Genomic DNA, 19,942 nt, shown 5'->3' on the forward strand with positions numbered 1-19,942 from the left:
AACTCAATTTCACTGCTTCCTTAATGTTTGGTGGTACTGTGAGGCTGCTTTATAAAAGCTATATATTCTGGGTGGTGCCATATGGTGGTTATTGGCACCAGTGTGCTGCAGTCATAGAGATGATAAATAACCACTTCATAGCTCTATATGTTACTGCATCATTATGGTTTCATTAGGCTCAAATATTAGAGTGGATAAATTTATGTAGTCGTCAATGGGGAAATGCACGTTCTTCTTTCTGTTGTCCAATCAATATACTTTTTCTTCTTTTCCCATCGCCTTCATCTAATTATCTTCTTTCACTCCACCTATTCTTCTATTCTTTGCCCTCTTGCAGCTGTTACAGCACACACAGTTCCTGTTTCTTTATTACCTCTTTCCTGTTAGTTTATCCCTTCATTTTCTCATTTTGTGTTCTTTGTTCCTTTGTTTGCTTGTTCTTTCATTTCTCTCCTCCTTTTATCCACCCCCGACATCCCTTGAGTCAACCCCCCTTCCATGTGTATTCCTTCCTTCATACTTTTATTTCTTCATTGTGTTCTTCATTTGTTTCTTCATTTACTGCTTGCTTTCTTCTTCCTGTCACTTTACCCTCCCTCCCATCCATCATTAATTTCTTCTTCACTCTCTTCCTTGAATCCTTTCTTGTAGACATTATCATTCCCTCTTAGATGAGATGCAAAGATGCTAGAAATCATCTCTACAAAAGCTTGTCTGGATATGCTGTGCATTATAGCCTAACCTATAAAATAAATATGAAATAGTACTTGAACATCCAACTACCAACAACAAACAACCCAAACAGACAAACTGATTCATGAATGCATAACGAGACACACAGTATTAGCCCTCTGACAGTCTTTAGTACACTGAATTAATGATGTCTGTATGCACAGAGCAGGTCTGTAGGGCAAAGAGCAACATCAGTTATTTTAAATGCTGATAGAAAGCCAGACATATATCAAATACCCCCAATGGAAAAAAAGCTATAGAAATGCTGCTATAGCAATGGTAAATGACATGTGATTGTGTGTGTGTTGTTTTAGTGGAACTGTAAAGCAGGATGGATGCCCTACAACTTTTTTTATACTCTGTCCACAGGCAGGAATGAAATGCCCTCAGAGCACAGACCTTGCCTGGTATATTTGCATAGCTGTGATGGATGTCATGGATGTCAAGTGTGTGTGTGTGTGTGTGTGTGTGTGTGTGTGTGTGTGTGTGTGTGCTTATACTAGCATGTTAGCCTGGAGAAAACCCAGTAGAGCTTTTTATTCTTGCGATTTGTTTTTCTATTATCTTTTAATATGGAGGCCAGAGGAGAAATTATGCGTCAGCACAGCACAAGCAAACAATGATAAATAGTGAAAGAGATTGTGTATGTAAGATCACTGTTTGTGTGGGTGTGCATATGTGTGCATGTGTTTGTCCCATTTTGTTGTTGTTCATCTATTTTCAGATGGCTGGCAGTGTATTATCTCTTCAGTGTCTTTTCTGTTATACTAGCTAATTTTTTTGCCATTTGTCTCATTTGCTTTGTTAGCCTTTCACTTTGTGTTTTTTACTACTGGGTTGGCTGGAACAGTCTGGACCCTTGAAGGAGGAAAACTCCATTTAAGTGCCAGCGAAATTGAGAATGTCATGGCAAACCTGCTGCTGTTGACGCTAAAACAAGATTTGGAGCAACTTCTCAAAAACCAAGCATCTCTTTATGACCAAAAGGCTCTTCAAATAAAACTTTTTCATGTTTATCAGCAAAAAAACTTGCATGCTCACAGCAAAGAAGCCTGAGTATTTCTTAGTGTACATAGACCATAGATAGCGTAAGATAAAGATAAACTTATGACAGTTTTTGAAGAAGAATCTGAATTAAAAACTTTGTGGTGTCCTGTTGCTTTTCTCCTTAGTAGATAACTAGATATTGTTTTAACAAGCCACGCATCTGAAAACTTTAAAAAGCTAGAGTTACTAAACTTAAAATTTAAACTTTCTGTCTGTCGGGTCTTCACATAAAAACGGCAATAATACAGTTTTATAAGCCGAGGTCTCCATGGGGAAAGTACACTTCTCAGCTGCATACCAGACTGAAAATGTTTATAACCTTCGGGCAAGACTATCACTGAAATTGCAGCCTCTTAAGGACTCAAAACATGGAACATACTTTCCACTGATCCACAGAGCACCCCAGAAGTCAAGCATTTCTGTATTTAGGGACCTTTCTATCGTTCCTAAATCCTGTTACCAGTCCAGTTCACATGGTTCTGAATACACCTTTAATGCTGCCTCTCAAATGTATCTATGCCTAGTTCTTTCCATTACGATTCAAAGAGGTATCATGGCCACCTGATGACTTTGAGTCTGCTGAGGTCACAGTAATGTGTGTTTTGTAAAAAGTCACGTGTGTGTATCTGTGAGTGTGTGTTTATGCACTTTGAGCTCCTGCATTGGCACAGCTATGCTATTCTGGCTTAATGCTAGTCATTTCATGCCCTGACTGGATTGCAGCAGATACAGTTTTTTTCACCAGCAATAGGGCAGAGATTATGTGTGTGTTTATGTGTATGAGCGAGTGTGTGAGTGCATGCAAGTCATTTTGCGATTGTGTGTCTAAATATGTGCTGTGGGGCAAAATGCAAGATGATAGCAAGGGAGAGGAGAGAGGAAATCGATGTGGGGGCATTTTGAAAGCCTCCGGAGACACACACACACACTCACACACTATTCCTATCTCCTCTGGCCTGCTGTGCAGCCGTGACAGAAGAGATACATGCTATATCTTTTTTGTGTGTGTTGTTTTTGTGCAGGTTTGCAACATTGTTTTTTTTCTGAAAGAAAAAGTGTGTGTATGTATAGGTGCAAAATCTAGTTTAGCACCTATTTTATTTTAGCAAGAGAAAATGAAAAATAAATAAATAAAACCAAAAAGCTTATGGAGCTTTTAGTCCACATACCAGCTAACAGTCATTCAGTGAAACGGCTTTGAAGAGCACTTTGGCTTGGAAATCATCTGTCAACTTAGTGTCCATTCACTGCTTGGCATTTTGGTGTAAAATGGCAGGTCAGACACACCAGCAGGAAATGGTCAGCTTCCACCTTTGACACCAATTGTTCACATCCCTTTGAATCCCAATGAAATGCAATTAGTCTTCTATCGGCAGGCATGCTGTGCCAGGAACCCCCTTCACAATGCAGCTTGGCAATTAAATTGAAGCCACAGAGTTTGACATTCTTGATCAGAGCAAATCCACTGTTGGGATGTTAATTTGAGCCGCTGGAACATGATCATAAAAACCTGCTGTATGACATGTCAATCGGATGTCTCAGAAAGGACTCAGAGATTGTGAAATAGGGTGGTGAAAACCTGTCCCACCGTTTGGTTGTTTAAAATGTTTTCCCTCTTGTCTGTCGCCACTTCTTCCACGTTGTTGTTACATTTGACAATTTGTTTAAAAACCTTTATGTATGACATTGTATGGATTCAGAGAGCTAGTTCCATTTCATTCTGTTGGTAAATAGCTAGATGTGAAAGATACTTAGCACAGAGCAATGTTCAAGCCATTCAGGTGGTAGGCTTATAACATTCAGTTGGAGTTGACTGTTGCTTTTGCAGGTAGAAATGCCAAACAGAGCTGCAAATTACATTTTCTGTACCTTATTATCATTAAAATGAAACTCTTGACTCCTGACTAGTGGCTGTGTTCTCTGCAAGCCAGTGTCTATAGTCTGCCAAAGACAGCCGGATCTCTAACACCACTCTACGATTATGAGTTGACTGTGTGTTTTGACGGTTCAAGGTGACCATTACAGTGGTGAGTGTTCTCTGATGAGCTAGAGGATCTAAGGCCCTGTTCAGACCTGGCATTAACATCTGTCTTGGGTGATCTGATCACAAGGTTTGAGTACAGGTGTGAGCGAGATCCTTTTGCATCCTTTTAGCAGTGTGAACGCAAACGCATCCTAGGCCACACTGAAAGACCGCCTACTGACTGACGTCCTGTTTCATAATGAACTAAAAATGCTTTACTATTTCAAAGGTCTGAAACTTTATTTCAGTGTAGAGCTGTGCGCAGTGCAATGATTCGCTAAACCCCTGTTTTCCCCACTCTCTCTCTCTTTCTGTCGCTCTCACACACGCCAACACATTGACAACTGAACAGTCAGACTGGCTAAAAACAGGAGCGTGTTACTTGCATATAGAGCGGGGAAGTGAGCTCCCATCACAAGTGGTCACTGGAGACGCATGTGGAGACACATTCTAATGCCAGGTGTGAACTGACTTATTCAGAGCTGTCCACTTGTGATTGGATCACCTGAGACGCATGTTAATGTCAGGTCTGAACAGAACCTAACTGACTCTGTTCATTTCAGTGGTCAGAATGTCAGTTAAAATATCTGTAGGCATTACTGAAGGTTACCAGTTACTGAATGATTGAATGATAAGATGTGCAAAAACAAGTAGGCTGCACCTCTGATTCTAATTTGTCTTGTACATATTTAAACAACATTTCTCACATCTTATATCGCATTTTTAGGGCTGTTACAGGTTGGGAATGTCAAATACACAAACTATAGTCCTAGTGTTTAATTTAATGAGTTTCTGTCCTGTAAGCAAATAAAATACAGATTTCAACTGGAAAAATTAGTTCTTTAACTTTAGTGTTTTACTAATGCTGAAAGTTTGTTTATTCCACTTACTGCACCTATATGTTTTCTTGTGTGCACGTATGTGTGTGTGTTTGTTTGTGTGTATGTGTGCGCGTGTGTGTATGTGTGTTGGGGTGGAAGCAAACTTTTAAGAGATTTAAGCGCTCATATTTGCAAGAATAATTTTTCGAAAAAGAAAGAGTGAGAGGAAGAGAGAGAGACTGTGTGTGTGTGTGTGTGTGTGTGTGTAGGTGTATGTCTGTGTGTGTGGGGGAGAGCTTGTGTTTTGTCATCCCTGAAAATGGGTGATTTGGTTAAAGAGAGGTTCATAATGGACATAATTATTGCACACACCAATTATCTTAAATAAATAATTGCTCTCTCTTGCAATCACACAAAGTAGTGTGCCATAATCAGGACAGCAAATGGCTGTTGCTGGTGTGTGTGTCTGCATCCAGCTGTGTGTCCATGGGATTCTGAGTGTGTGTGTGTGTGTGTGTGTGGGTGTGTGCATATGGGGTGACAGGCAGCACCCAGCACTATCACACCGACTGCTGGATTAAACCTCAAACGAGGCTAGATGAAAAACCAGAGAGAGAAAGAGAATAAGAGACAAAAACACAGAGAGAAATGACTCTCGTGTACACTCAGATGCATCTTACATTTTAGCTCCAAGCGGATAAAGTCAGTGTTGCCCAGGTTTTCCAGAAAGACGCCGTAGGGTGCGCTGGTCTTGAAGTAGAAAGAGATGTCCGCACTGGTCTCACCCTGGAAGGTGGCAAAGTGGAGGTAGGATGACGGGGTGGTGAAAGATGCAGCGTTCCAATAATTATCTGTAAAGGAAAACCAAACTGAATTACAACTTTGAACCAACTCATCTCTCTCGCACCTACTGTACCCTCAATTACCACTGTGGTAAACACTTCATATCTGATAAGCTGCAAAATAAATTCATTGCAGAAACGGTTTCATTTCAAAGGGCTAATGTATTCTTTATAAAACACTGTTATCTCACATCCATTGTTTAAGTGGGTTTATTTAATATCTCCTCAGTAAAAATGATTTCATGACAAACTCTATTTCTATGCAGAAGCCTTAACGGAGCATGCAATTTCCTGCAGCTTCCACAATATTCAATAGAAATTCGGTAATATCAAAATAACAGAGCGAGAGCATTTTTCCCTCCAAATGAAGACCTGAGAAGAAGACGAGAGAACATGGAGAAAACGTTACAGGATTTTTGATAACAACTTTTCTAATGACTTTTGAATGAAGCGAAACCAGCAACGGCTAATGAAGACAAAGTAGCAGCACGCTAAACAGCTGCTGATGAATTATCAGACTGTGGTTGATGAAGTGACTTCTCTGCTTTCTTTTCTCCCCTCGCCGTGCCTGTGTATCACTCCTATCACTCAACGAAGACAAAGAGTAGGAGGGAAGAAGAGGACGAGGAGCAGAGAGCGCGGAGAGGACAGCTGAGGAGAGAAGACAGAAAAAGAGGAAAGAGGCCATGCATGGGTGAGAAGATTGAAGAAGAGATGGAAAAGAGGAGAGTAAAGTAATGTAGAGGGCAGATGACAGGAGACGAGGAGGAGATCGGGGCCTTATGGAGGGTAGGAGGAAGAAGAGGAGAGTGAAGGCTAATGTGGTATCAGCTGTGTCAGATCTGTTTGATGCCTCAGAGGACTGGCCTCACAGCCTCCACAATAACCCTGGAAAACGTGAACAGTGGAGCCGAGGGGAGGTGTGTGTGTGGGTGTTAGGGCTGCAACTAATCTTTAATATAACTATCAATGAACCTTTCAGTGATTTTTGCATTCTGACATCTTCGAACTGCTTATTTTGTTCAAACAGTCAAAAACCAAAGATATTCAATTCATAATCATAGAAAGCAAAGAAAAGTGGCATATCCTCAAAATTGAGATGCTGGATCCAGAGAATGCGTGTCATTTGTTCCTAGATAAGTTCATGTTTGTCTATTATAAAAAAACACTGTTGCTTGATTAATTTTCTGTCAAGCAACTAATCAGGTAATTGACTTATCATTTCAGCACCAGTGTGCTCCCTTTCAGTCTGTGAGCTTATGCTCATTTGTGTCTGCAAACGAGCCCGTGTGTACGTAATTTGTGTGAGTGTATGCATCTAAGTGTCTGTATGTACCAGTGTCCATGCATCTCTGTGTTTGTGCGTGTCTCATGGTTCAGTGCGATAAGTGTTCCCCAGTGTCATGGATCCCATCTCCCATCTTCCCTCACATCCTTTCACCAAGGTCACACACACACACACACACACACACACACACACACACACACACACACACACACACACACACACACACACACACACACGACCACCTAGAGATGCTGGCTTTGTGATTAATGTGATTTGAGTTGGAATACTGTTCATTTCTCTATAGGTGGCACGTCCAGTCACTAAACTGGGTTATTTCAGGACTTTACTCTGATATTTCTAATTCATTAATTCATCCATTCATCATTGTAAGAAGGAAAATTATGGCCACATATTTGGGAACACTCAGATGTACAATTACTGACTGATTACAAAGACCTGTTTTGATGATTGTAACATATGCTGAGGCTTAAGTGTTTACTCAGTTTTCTTTTGTGTATATTGTTTAAACAGTGTTAGCCCTCACAGTACAAATATGTAATAACATCAAAAATACATAGATGACATGAAATATGTGATATATCTATTTTTATGCACTGAATGAGACCTTAAGAGCTTCAGGCAAGAGAGTGAACATAAGGCTGACAAAGACATAGAAGCAAGAAGGACACAAGGATATAGAAATATAGCTGGGAGGCGAGTCACGCTTCAGAAGTAGGGAGAGAGAACAAGAGGAAAAAAAGGGAAATGGAAGGTTATAGACAAAGAGCTCAAAAGGGATCCATGGTGTGAGAAGGAAAGGAGAAGAAAAAATAAGGGGGTTGACAGAAATTGAGTGCTGGAGAGAAAACATTGTTATGGAAGCCAAATCATAAACCACTGATTGCCCTTGTGCCAGATTCACAGATGCAACCGGTTGGCGAGGCTCTGTGGCACATTTATCACTCCCATATTGAAATATTTATCAAACAAATGTTTCGAAAAACTGTTCCAGCACATAAATGTCTTCCCTGACTAAGACATGACAAATATTAGACAGTAAACCATAATGCCTAAAAACTTGATGTTTAAAGACAACGCTAATTAGGTTTATGCCACAGATTTAAATAAATTTGAAGAGCCAACTGGCACACAAGCAGAAGGAACAATACAACACATTGTCACTCCCAACTCATCACATACGGATGCTTGGTCAGGGCCCCTTGGCGTCACTTTTTAAAGCTCTGGGTTATGACTGAATGAAGTGCCACAGTTATTAACGGCAGTGGAGTCACCAGGGGGCGGTTGGAGTGGATGGAGGGCGTACAAAGCGCACAACAAAATCGCATTGGATAAGGTTAGTGAAAGACTGTTGTCATGGTTATGTGTTGGCACTCAAAGCTCTTGGTTAAGGTTAGGTACAGACTGCGGTGTGGTTTAATACGGAAAAAATTTACATGTCAACAGACAGGCTGCAGTCTGCTTGACTCATGCGCTAATGCAGTAGAGAACAATGGAATAATAGTAATAAAATAATAATAATACATTTTATTTATATAGTGCTTTTCATGGTACACAAAGACGATTTACATGAGTTAAAAAAACAGAAACATACTAAAAATATACAACACACAACATTATTACATATTAAAAGCAAATCGGAAGAGGTGAGTCTTTTTTTTTTTTTATTCTTTTTTTTTTATTATTTTTTTTATACCTTTATTGACAGTACAGTAGAGAGACAGAGAGGGGGGGAATGACATGCAGTAAAGAGCCGTCCGACAATGAGCTGTCGAGAATGCTGTTGCAGTAGTCTTTTGTCTTTTCTGGATGTGATGAAGGCATTGATCAAAGTTGCGACAGCAGAGAAAGGAGCGTGATGGGCGGAGACGAGCTATGTTTTTTAGGTGGAAAAAGGCAGTTCTGGTGATTTGATTGACATGGTGTTCAAAGGATGGGTTGCTGTCCAAAATGACTCCAAGGTTGCAGGTGTGTGGGGAGGGAGACAGAGTGGAGTTGTTGATAGTGAGGCAGAAGTTATGAGTGGTTTTGGTGAGGGATTTGGGGCCAATGATGACCATGTCTGATTTATCACAGTTTAGTTTGAGGAAGTCTATCAGAATATCCTACATGTTGAAAAATGATGCTAACACGGTACCCAGTGCGTTAAAAAGTGATGCCAAAGTGCATGTGAGAACATGGGAGTGAGACACTGCCCTGAACTGTAACCTCCTTTGTGCATTCAATAATTTTCCTCATGCATTCATATGGAGAAGACTTAGTACATGAAAACAAGAAAGCCTTTTTTGAACTATGTGAATGGCGACAGATAGGTGCTTGAAACGCAGGCGGTTCTCAAACAGACTCTGACACGGTTTTCTTGAAAAGCCATTTTTCTCTGCCTTATTGGTTCTCAAGGTGAAATTCTAATTCTGTTACCTGCATTGTTCTTATTGTGTGATGCACTACTGAGGACAATACGGTCTTGGCCAAGAGTATCTCCGTCTCTACTTTCAGTTTGTGTGTGGCTTCTGTTGCCGAACTGCTTGACTATTGAAAGCTTTCTTAAACGTAGTAACAGGATAATGGGAGATTGGTCTTCATTTTCATCTTTCAAGGTTTAGATCAAAATGTTTTATATTTCAAAAATACCTTGCAGCTAGGTGGTGGCCTCCACATCCTCCCATCCCAGTGTGCCTATTTTAAACACTTCACAATGCAAACAAGGACTGCTGGGAATGTCAGTGAGTTGGTAGGTCCACCACCACTGGTCCCCTGACCTTTCCAGTAGCGCCACCAGCAGGTTGACTTTGAGTGAAATGACATTTGGCACACATATTCACGTCCCCCTCAGGATGAGTTAATAATTGACTTTTCATCTTGTGCCATCATCGTCCAGATTTTAGTTTGTGAAATAATTTGGTTTATGACATAATACCTTCAGCATGATGACATATCCCTAAACTAAGATAGTACACATGGTAAATATTATATGTGCACAACATTGATGTTTTAATGTTATCATTATGAACACGTTAGCAATCTGCTGTTAGAATTTAGCTGAATGCACTGCTGTAAGTACAACCCCACAGAGATGCTAGCGTGTTTATAGACCCGTTGTCTTGTTAGACTGGAAATCACTGATATTGTTTCAATAGAATCTTTACCAGACTAATTAATATATGTGATTAGTGCTTAAGAAAGCAAATGATTAACAGCAGATGAAGTACTGTATGCGAAAAATCTGATGTTGTTGGGGCTTTTGTCCTGGATTACACTGTCATGTCAAACATGGTTGAAAGGTTTCACTGCATCTAAAGAAGTAAAGCAACACATTCAAGCAGATACCCCAAATGCAACTCCCCTGCACGTATCAATACAGAAGAATCATGTTTATACCCAAGAGAAATTGAGAAAGGTCTGCAGCCCAACCTCTTTTTTTTTTGTTTGTTTTTCTTTTACATATTGTGTACACCACTTTGATCCATCAATTAATTGAACTGAAAAATTGTGTTACACTGTTTCCCTGAGAGCAGCTGTTGACTTCTGGATTAGGCCACAGGTGTGTAAAAAAAACAAAACGAAAAACAAAAACAACAGCAAAATCACTGCCACTGAACTTTCGGGGGCTGACATGATGTTAGGTACAGTTTGAGGTGAAGTCTGGGTCTGGAAGCCAACTACATGATTCATTTGTCTATGGTTGACCAGATGGGTTACATGCCAGCACCAGCAGATGGTAAGGATGACTGACTGCACTGTCTCTGGTCATTAACATGGACATTTTCAGCCACACACACAAACACACACACGTGCCAAAAACATCCTTGTTTTGCTATACTTGTGGGGACCTGATATTGACATAATGCGTTCCTTAGCCACTAACCATCACAATTCTAACCTGAACTCTAGAGTCATGTCTTAATCTTCAATTGGCCATTTACATGTGTGGGAACCAGCATCATGGTCCCCACAAAGCAAGTATACTGAGCTCCCGGTTTTTGGACCCCATAAACATAGTAAAACAAACCCACATGCACACATTCAAATTCATGTACACTCTCTGCTGCAGGCAGGAATAGACTGCACCTATTCTATCACAATAGCTCACATTAATTACCTGCATGTACACACAGTGTGAGGTATAATATCACAGTATAATAGTGACATTTAGGATCTCAGGCCTGATAGAGCACTTATTAATCAGTTTTCTGGATTAATAATAATAATTTAACTTTTTCACTTGCTACTTATTCTGCTACATACTTCAGGTGAAAAGTTGTTTTTCATCAAAGGACTAAGAATAGCCTCATCTAACAGAAGAAACAGCAGCACATGTCATGGAAGGCAATGCCTTTGACTTGCCCCTCAGGGCATGGTTCAGATATCACTGTTCAAAACACTTGAACCTAGATATGTAGCCTAGTTCTGCAACATGTTGAACTATCTCACATCACATATATATTTCTTCCTCGCTCATTTTAAAATTTCCATTGAGACCTGTATTGCATCTCATTTGTGTGTAATTGAGCCATCAGTGGCATGTAATCTCATGGTCTCTGTACAGTATATTCACAGTAAATGTAGCATTTGATCTTAAGGTAATTAGTTTATGTCTGCCATCTGAGACCTGCGAAGCCTTTCAATCTCACTTTGTAATTAATTTGCTTGCCACACATTTTTAGCACTAAACCTTCAGAGCTCAGAGCTTCACTCAGTTGTCATTTTATTTGGAACACCTAACTAAAACGAATGCAGTCCAATACAACAGTCGTGAAATAAATCCTCCCTTCATGAAGGTCATAATGTTCAGTGTTTGTCAAAGCAGTTTTAGAGAGAGAGACAGAGAAATGAAAATGAAAGATTAGGAGAAAACACAAATGGATTGCTGATTATAGATCCTACAGGAAAAGACTGAACTCACCAGACCCTCAATGTTAGAATGACATCAGTTACAAAGACATTATATGTGGGCATATGAACAGCAACAAATGGATACAAACCCGTTAATTTGTTTTGAACTATTATAGGTGACCCTTGGAAGGTCTCGTTCATGGTCAGTCACGAGACCAAGCAGGTGTCATAGCAGGTGCATTACATTATAACACCAGAATATATGCTGCTTTGCTTCATATGCTGTCATTTATTTTCATTCCCTTCTATTAAAATGTCCAAACCCTTTTAACATCTATAAATGAGACTAATTCCTCTCTGTCTGCCTGTGACTGTATGGGCTGCCATTAAAGCAGCCATGGAAATGGGCTTCATCAATGCTGGCACATGTACACACACACACACACACACACACACACACACACACACACACACATACACGCGCACACAGACACACATACGTGCTCTTGTACCGACCATAAAAAGAGAGACAGTAATACACAAACAGGAGCATGCACGTCCACATACACACACACACACATAAGTACCTCCTTACTAAAACTTTCCCTGACTGACTAAGACATTAGTCATTTGCCTATGAAAACCCATTATATGGCAGCCGATCATCATTGCTCTTACTGAGACAGAGCTCCATATGAAGTATGAGAAGCATCAATCATGCACGGAGTACTTATTCACGTGTGAAATTTTTAATATATGTTTAATATGCTTTAATGGGCAAATTTATAATGTATGCTCCATGTTCCAGTGTCTTGGCCTGCACTATGGCAAACATACCTCAAAGTCATCTTTATTTTAAAGTTAGTTTGTTAATTTGGTCACTCAATATAAAAGAGTCTCACACAAAGCAGATAATAGAGTAAGACAAAGAGAATATGGCTCCTCCCAAGTGACAGAATGATCCATCTTTAGTAATTGTGCCTGCCATACTGCGACACGATAGACCCACACACACAAACAGATGTGATGCCATGGGTCATTAAATCATGGTTTGTTTGTATGTTGGCAGCTCTGTGATGAAGGGACGTTAGTGAGAGTGGCACCAGATTGTTGATGAGGGGACAGTAATGAGTGTGACACCAGTGAGGAGAAAGGGCATGGTTTCTGTCATGTTCTGCACTTCCTGCCTCAACAGATGAATGGACGGACAGACTGAGGGTAAAAAATTATAGTAGATGAGAGATGTATAAACATTCCTTTGTCTATTTAAATTCAGCTCTTTCTCTCTCTAAAACATGCAGGATGCACATATCTACACTCACAGTCCACTGAGATTGCAGAGCTCCACTCTATTATTCCCTTTAGTATGAAAAATGAGCAGTCGATAGATAATATATAAAGCATTATCATCATAATGATCATGCCTTGCGCTAAAGATGAAATCCATGTTTGCTTTTCCTTTCCACAGGATATTACTTTCCACAAAACCTCTCTGGTACTTTGTTACATCACACAGCAGATACCGACATTACTTCTGCTCTATGACGTTTTAATCTATTTTTTCTTAGGAGATAAAAATAAATAAAGACAGAGAATGGAAAAGGCAGGGGAAATCTCAAAAGACAAAACCATTTAATTGAGGAATTCATACTGTTCTGTTCTGAATCTGTTAATGGATGATGCATTTGGGAAGTCAAAATCAGACTGAGGCTGCTTTCATACCTGTAGTTTGCTTCATTTGTTCTAGACTATAAATAAAATAACGTATGTTGCCTTTTACCGTTGTTCTAGTCTGTTTCTTGTTCAGGTCACAATCAGGAGGGATGAGTGAAAAGACTCATAGCTGGCCTGAGGCAAACTGTGAGCAAACAAAGCAGTTTCTTGGCTCCTGGCGGCTACCAGTGTGCCTCCAAACAGATTGTACCTTTGGTTGCAGAAAGGCTTTATTTGACATGGGTCAATTAATACCAATAGCACACAGCAGACAAAAGTCAAGGTACAGTAACCTGTGCGAGTGGATCTCGGGGAGAAAAAGTTATAAAATGTCTTCTTTTCTGGAGAATAGACCTGCGTGGGGATGTATCCTGACATGTCAGTGTCAGGTATTTTGATGTGCATTGCATACCGCCAGGGTGCTAACCTTTAATCCAGCCCTGCAACTACTGATTGGCCCCTTGTAAGTCGAGCTGTTCCTTATGGTTGTGTGGTTTTACATCATTAGGATAAAGTTCCCCAGTTCTCCATTTGGCTTTTATGAGTTGATGCCTGAAAGCCCACTCAAATTCAGATTGAGAAATGTTTCATTTAGCCAAGTAAAACAGATGCATCAGGAATGTGATGCAGTTAATCCATGCCAACCTGACAGAAACATGATACACACTGCAGGACTGACACACTGCAGGTAGATTCAGGACAAAGTGAACAGACCGGGCTCATGGGTTGTGTGGAAAGAGAGGCGGTCAATATGATAGAGCTTCAGAATCCGTGTGTCTTACAGTTGACCCAATGTCCCACAGAGAGCTGTGTGCCAACAATGATTAGAGGAGTAGACGGGGAGAGAAACAGCAGGGATTAAACTGCTTCTTAGTGTATGTATGTGTATTTGTGTTTCTGCAGTATCTGCTATCTGCTGTTTGCCAGAGAAACAACCAGAACTACAGGGACTGGATGGAAGAGAATAAAAGGATGAGAGGATGAGTGTTTAGATGGAAAGTCTCTAACTAGAGTTCAGATACTGCTTTATGCACCGTTTTATCTGGCCACATGTGCATACATTAGCACAGATGCTTGTGCCTACACAAACAAGAACACACATGTATAAGTGCACAAAAACATACACAAAGTTATTTTCCACAACAGAACAGTCAAGGCAACAAAAGGCAACTGTTTCTCTGAATGATCGCCACAATGTGAATATTCTAAATGTGTTATTTTTACACAGGCCTCGAGTGCAACTCCAGAATAACAATGTGCGTCATTGTACTCTGCTACGCATCAAGTCTTTTCTCTTGTTCTCTCTCACGATAGTTTTTAATTAAGACCCCATCCAAACCACCAACAGAACATTCTTACGTTCAAAGTTTTTTTTTACTTTCTAAAAAGTTTATTTAACGACGTCTGACAGTATTGTACAGACATACCGATAATGCTTCATTTCCACTTGGATTAGGGAAGAAGAAAGGCAACATTTTCTTCCACATGTGGACAGTGAAGATAATTAAGACCAAAGTACTCTCTCTCACTCTCTCTTTTTTTAGATGCTGCTGCTAGTTTAGACACCTGTACAAGTTGTCGATACTGGGTGCCATTTTTTTCTTAAATCTTTTTTATTGATTTTACACCAGAATTGTGAATAAAAAAAAGAGTGTCATATCCAAGATGTCGGACTGAAATGGTCCCTGACTTGACAGACAAGACATATAAACAATAAGAACATGAACCAGCTCTCACTTCCATCAACCCCTGCACAACAGTCCTTTTGAAATGTGATGGTTGTTTAAGTTACCACTTCTTTAATTCAAGATAAAAGTAGCCTATGGGCTACTGTGTGACTACGCCACAGTGACACTTATTAGTTTGCTTTTTCGTACTATAGTAAACTCCACGATTTTAATTATTGTCAACACCTCATTGATCTATAGAATTACTTTTGTCCATTTTCCATCACCCTTAAAGAAATGCAGTGGGTGGGTTTGATTGTGGGTTTGCCAATGCTTGGATGTGTGTAAGCTGAGCGGCACCTATTGATAAATACTGCGGTTGTGGTTCAACCATGGCAGAGATGGGGCATTTTTTACTGCAGGCTGGGATGGCTTTTGTGCTACAGTACTTGAAAATCTTTACAGAATGTGCCAGAAAACATCTAGATATCCATGACTGGCTGATTCCACACTGTTGAAATGTGCAGCAGTAGACCATATATACTTGACTGCAGTCAGAGGCTTCCCAACTAACGGTTACAGAGATGTAGATAAAAAAAGAGAGTGACAATCATCATATCATTAACCATTTTGTGTATATTCTTGCTTGAAATGAAAATGTTTTAATGAGTAAATAGCATCCAAGTTTTCTGTTTTCCTGCCTTTGCAGCTGCAGTGAATTGCACACCATGCAGCTGTCACTTAAAATGGCCAATTCAAGTAGTAATTTAAATGTAAGTGTATAAATGTAGCCAGCTATCATTTTAAGATGCCTCGCACTTTGTCCACCAGTATTACAAAATCCTTTCAGTTTCCCTCTATTACATTTGTGAATACATCAATAGTAATGGAGACCACTGACATTTACTTGGTTTTTATGAGTAATTTTCACTTGGTACAGAAAATGCATTATGAAAGGTTGAGTCAAGCAGACTGTCAGGAGATTAAGGAGAAACAGGAGCCTCACAACTTTTGGTAGGACACAGGGCATTGTCCAAAACCCTGAAAATGCTGTCCTACATTATCTTGCAGACTTTCAAACAAGATGATGTATCTTTTGAAACCCAGTACCTCTTATGTTCTTAAGAAGAAATTTATTCTTAAAACCAATTTACGTACTTTTTACGAAGATTCTGACATTCACCAATGTTTTCTTATTTGGATTTGTTCTTAGGTAGGAACAGAATCTACGCACACTCAAAAGTACTTTTACGCACATTTGAGTGCTGACATGTTTGAGCAAAATAACTGGTTATTGCGTTTTCTTCCGTTCTACAGTTATATAATATTATATCATTCAAATTACAATAATATTTTTGGCATGTATAATATTTAAAAAAAAAAAAAACTTTGTTATTTTACAAAGCATTATGGTCTTTTGAAATAAATGAACACTACATTAACACTTAACCACTTGTTTGCGGCTCTCTTCCTGCAGCAGTACCTCCACAGAACTACTAAAGTTCCTTTTGCGTTTTGATTCTGTTGCTCTGTCTTTAGATTTTCATTTTGGCATTTTCTCAACTTTCCCTTGTGACTGCAGGCCCTTTCTCCACATGATCCTTCAGTCTCAGGCCCTTTTAAGGGTGTTTTCGGGCGTTTACATATGCTAATTAGGGCCAACTGGCACAAACTTTCAATTTACGAGGAGATTGGCATTCATCAATTTAAGAAGACGCACAATTCTGCAGTTTAAGAACACGTTCATGAATCTGACGTAGAGTTTTCTTAAGAACTTTCTTCAGAATAACTTAAGAAAGAATTTAAGAAAATACTTAAGAAGATATTGGTGAATGAGGCCCAATGTTCCTGACTGGCATGCCAATCATAGGTTATTGAGAATGCAATATTATCACTGCTAATTTATTCAGTTTTAATTGAATTTTGGAAACACTCCAGTCAGGTTTTAGGGCTGCTTCCCTGCATAGCAGACAGCCCTTCTGCAGGTCACAAATGACTTTCTTGGAACAAAAGATTTAGTTTCAGCAATGTGTTGGCATTTCAGAAACACTACAATGGTTGAACAGGCATCTTAGCTAGCATATCACAAACAATATCCTTGAAATAGACTCTTTATCAATCACCCACAAAGAAAATCTTCACAACACCAAGTAGAGAATGAACAACAAAACAACAGAGTTCTTCCTTCAGAGTTCAGCTTTTCCAATATTCCTAAAATGATTAACACTAGGCTAGGTTCTATCTCCAGCCCCAATATCTTTGATAATAATCTAAATATCAGTACATTAAAAGTGTCCTTGTTTTGATGAAAATTAAGTTTAAGGTTGAAATTAATGCAAGAAATCACAAGGTGTGTCCTCCTCATTGCTCCCGTAGCTTTTCTATAAATTCTTCCACATGGTAAAATTATAATATCATGTCTACCTTTCACATGGATTTCAAAAGTCTGCTCATGTACCATTGACCGCTTGTCCAGGAATTTCCTACAACTAAACCTCAAATTAAAAAAGTCCTTTAGCTCCCCCCGATTTTTCAAAAGCTACACACAATGTCAACTGGAGAATTTTAATAAGGGCCATGATAAAGAGACTGGAGGTGTTCTCTTGATTCAACCTTTGATGAGCCCTTCACAAAGGTTATGCAGTCATGCCTCTACAACAAGCTGCAAATTATTTTGAAAATGAAACCTATCCTCTCAGTAGCTGACATGGAGAAGGTCATTAATGCACACATTTCCTCTTAATAACCTGCAGTCCTCCTGCCTCACTCAAAGGTCCTTTTTATACCTGCAGCTAATCCGAAATGCTCAAACCAGTTTCCATCCTCCTGTGCAGACTCCTTTTAAAGTTTGAACTTCTTTTTAAGATCTTGCTGGTAACTCTGAAGCACAGTGTGATTTAGCTCCTGTGTGCATTACTGACCTTTTAACTTCTTTTGAATCAGAGCACAACTTGATATCCGTGTGTAGAACTGTGCTGTCTGTTCCGCACTCTGGACTCACGGGGACCAAGTCTCCATAAGGTTCCAATATTGTGGATGATCTTAAATGAGCTAAATGAGTTCAGTTCAGTGTATACAAATTTATTTCAGCATCAGCTGATGAATTAATTCTATTGTTATTGTGTAATATGTCACACTTTTGTAATGTCTTTATACTAAATCCCCCAAACTTATATTATTAACAGCATAGAGCACATTCTAATCAAAAACAATACTTACACTAAAACTACTTATTGTATGTCACTGACTGTATAAGGGCTGTAATTAATAACTATTTTCTGTATCAATTACTATACAGATTATTTTCTCAATTAACTGACTAAGCATTTGGTCTATAAAATGTAAGAAAATTGTGAAAATTCCCATCAGAGTTTCCTCTCAGTAACATCTTCAAATTGATTTTTTTTGGTCTGATAAACTGATTTAAATTCAAATCCTCACAGTGGAGAAGCTGGTACCATCCATCCATTCGCTATACTGCTTATCCTTTGAGGGTCGCTGGGTTGGGTGAGTGGCAGGGTACACACTGGTCAGTTTGCCAGTCTATCACAGGGCTGACATATAGACACAAACAACCATGCACAGTCACACCTACGGGTAATTTAGAGTTTCCAATTAACCTGCATGTCTGTGACTGTGGCAGGAAGCTGGAGTGCCCAGAGGAAACACACGCAAGCACGAGGAGAACATTTAAATTCCACACACAAAGCATGAACAAACCAAGGTTCGAACCCCGAACCTTCTTGCTGTGAGGCAACAGTGCAACCAACAACCAGAGGAACCAACAAATTTAAGATTTTTTCTTAAAGAAGTGATTGATTAATGAGTTGATCTATGGAAAATGAATTGGCAACGGTTTTGATAATTGATTAATCCCCTATCCTCCCATCATTAACCTTGTGGCTCACATACAACTCAAATATCAACAATCATCTTCACAAGTGTGAATTCTGATTCTGGAGGTCAATGTGGTTACATTACATGCTGCCCATTAATCAAAATAATATAAAGAGCTGCAACTTCATAGTACAGAACATATTTATCCATAGCATAACACTTACTATCTCCCTGGCAACGGAGTGGTCCAACAGTCAGCTTGGCCAAAGATCCCGGTCTGTTAGTGTCACCTACGGCAATCTGGCTGACTGGTAAGTGTTCCTTATATATCAGGAGTCCAGAATCTTCTCTCCTGTGAGATGGATTGAAAGACACATACAGACAGAGGGAAAAAGAGAATGCTGTTTAGTCTCTTCACTTTGTTTTTTTTTTTCATCTGTAATTTCTGCATAAAAAAAACGGAATGAAGCAGATTCATGTTAAAAATCTTTCTCCAGTGCTGTTCAGTGGACATAGGATGTCTTGGAGGGGCTGCGAGCCGAGCTGCTGCAAACCTTTGCTTAGCTCGACTAAAATCCTTCATCCGGTTAAAATATATACTAGTCAATTTTGACTGCTTTGTGCAGACAACCACAACGCTGATGCACATGTATAGGGGATATGACACCATTTACAGGCGACCAAATGATTAAAACCACAGATTTCTCTTGAGTTTGAAAACTATTCTCTTGAGTTTGATAAATTGCTGGAAACATTTGGGATAATGTAAGTACACCACTCAACAAAGTATATATGTCTAGTTGTTTTTAGACATTTTAATGCAGAAAAGTTACAAAGCCCATTAAACCTTTAAATCAATGTATGGATGAGAACAAGTGTGAACCAATAAAACCAATATATCAATACAAGCATACTTAAATAAAATAATTCTTTACTTTCTCTTGCTAGAACATTAACAAGTCCACTGACAACATCACAACAGACAAGAGGAGGAATATTAAATATTTAAATTCCAGCTTTCAAAGCGGTAATGAGTTTGAGTTTGACATGTTTTAAATTATTCACAGAACTATTTGATTTTAATTATTTGTCATTCAATACAATTTGGAAATGAACGGTGA

General features: G+C 39.3%; 1 protein-coding gene across 2 annotated transcripts in view; it reads right to left on the reverse strand.

Moving 5' to 3' along the window:
• Positions 1–19,942, reverse strand: part of cntnap2 (contactin associated protein like 2) — a 342,845-nt gene that overhangs the window by 49,148 nt on the left and 273,755 nt on the right. For both annotated transcript variants that reach the window (XM_022766257.1, XM_022766258.1), the window contains exons 17-18: positions 19,046–19,173; positions 5,304–5,474 (exon numbers count right to left, since the gene is read on the reverse strand). In XM_022766257.1, the coding sequence (XP_022621978.1) occupies positions 5,304–5,474; positions 19,046–19,173 (299 nt within the window). The remainder of the gene's footprint in view (positions 1–5,303; positions 5,475–19,045; positions 19,174–19,942) is intronic.

This window comes from Seriola dumerili, unplaced genomic scaffold, assembly GCF_002260705.1.
Source record: "Seriola dumerili isolate Sdu_G_001 unplaced genomic scaffold, Sdu_1.0 BDQW01000822.1, whole genome shotgun sequence".
Taxonomy (NCBI): domain Eukaryota; kingdom Metazoa; phylum Chordata; class Actinopteri; order Carangiformes; family Carangidae; genus Seriola; species Seriola dumerili.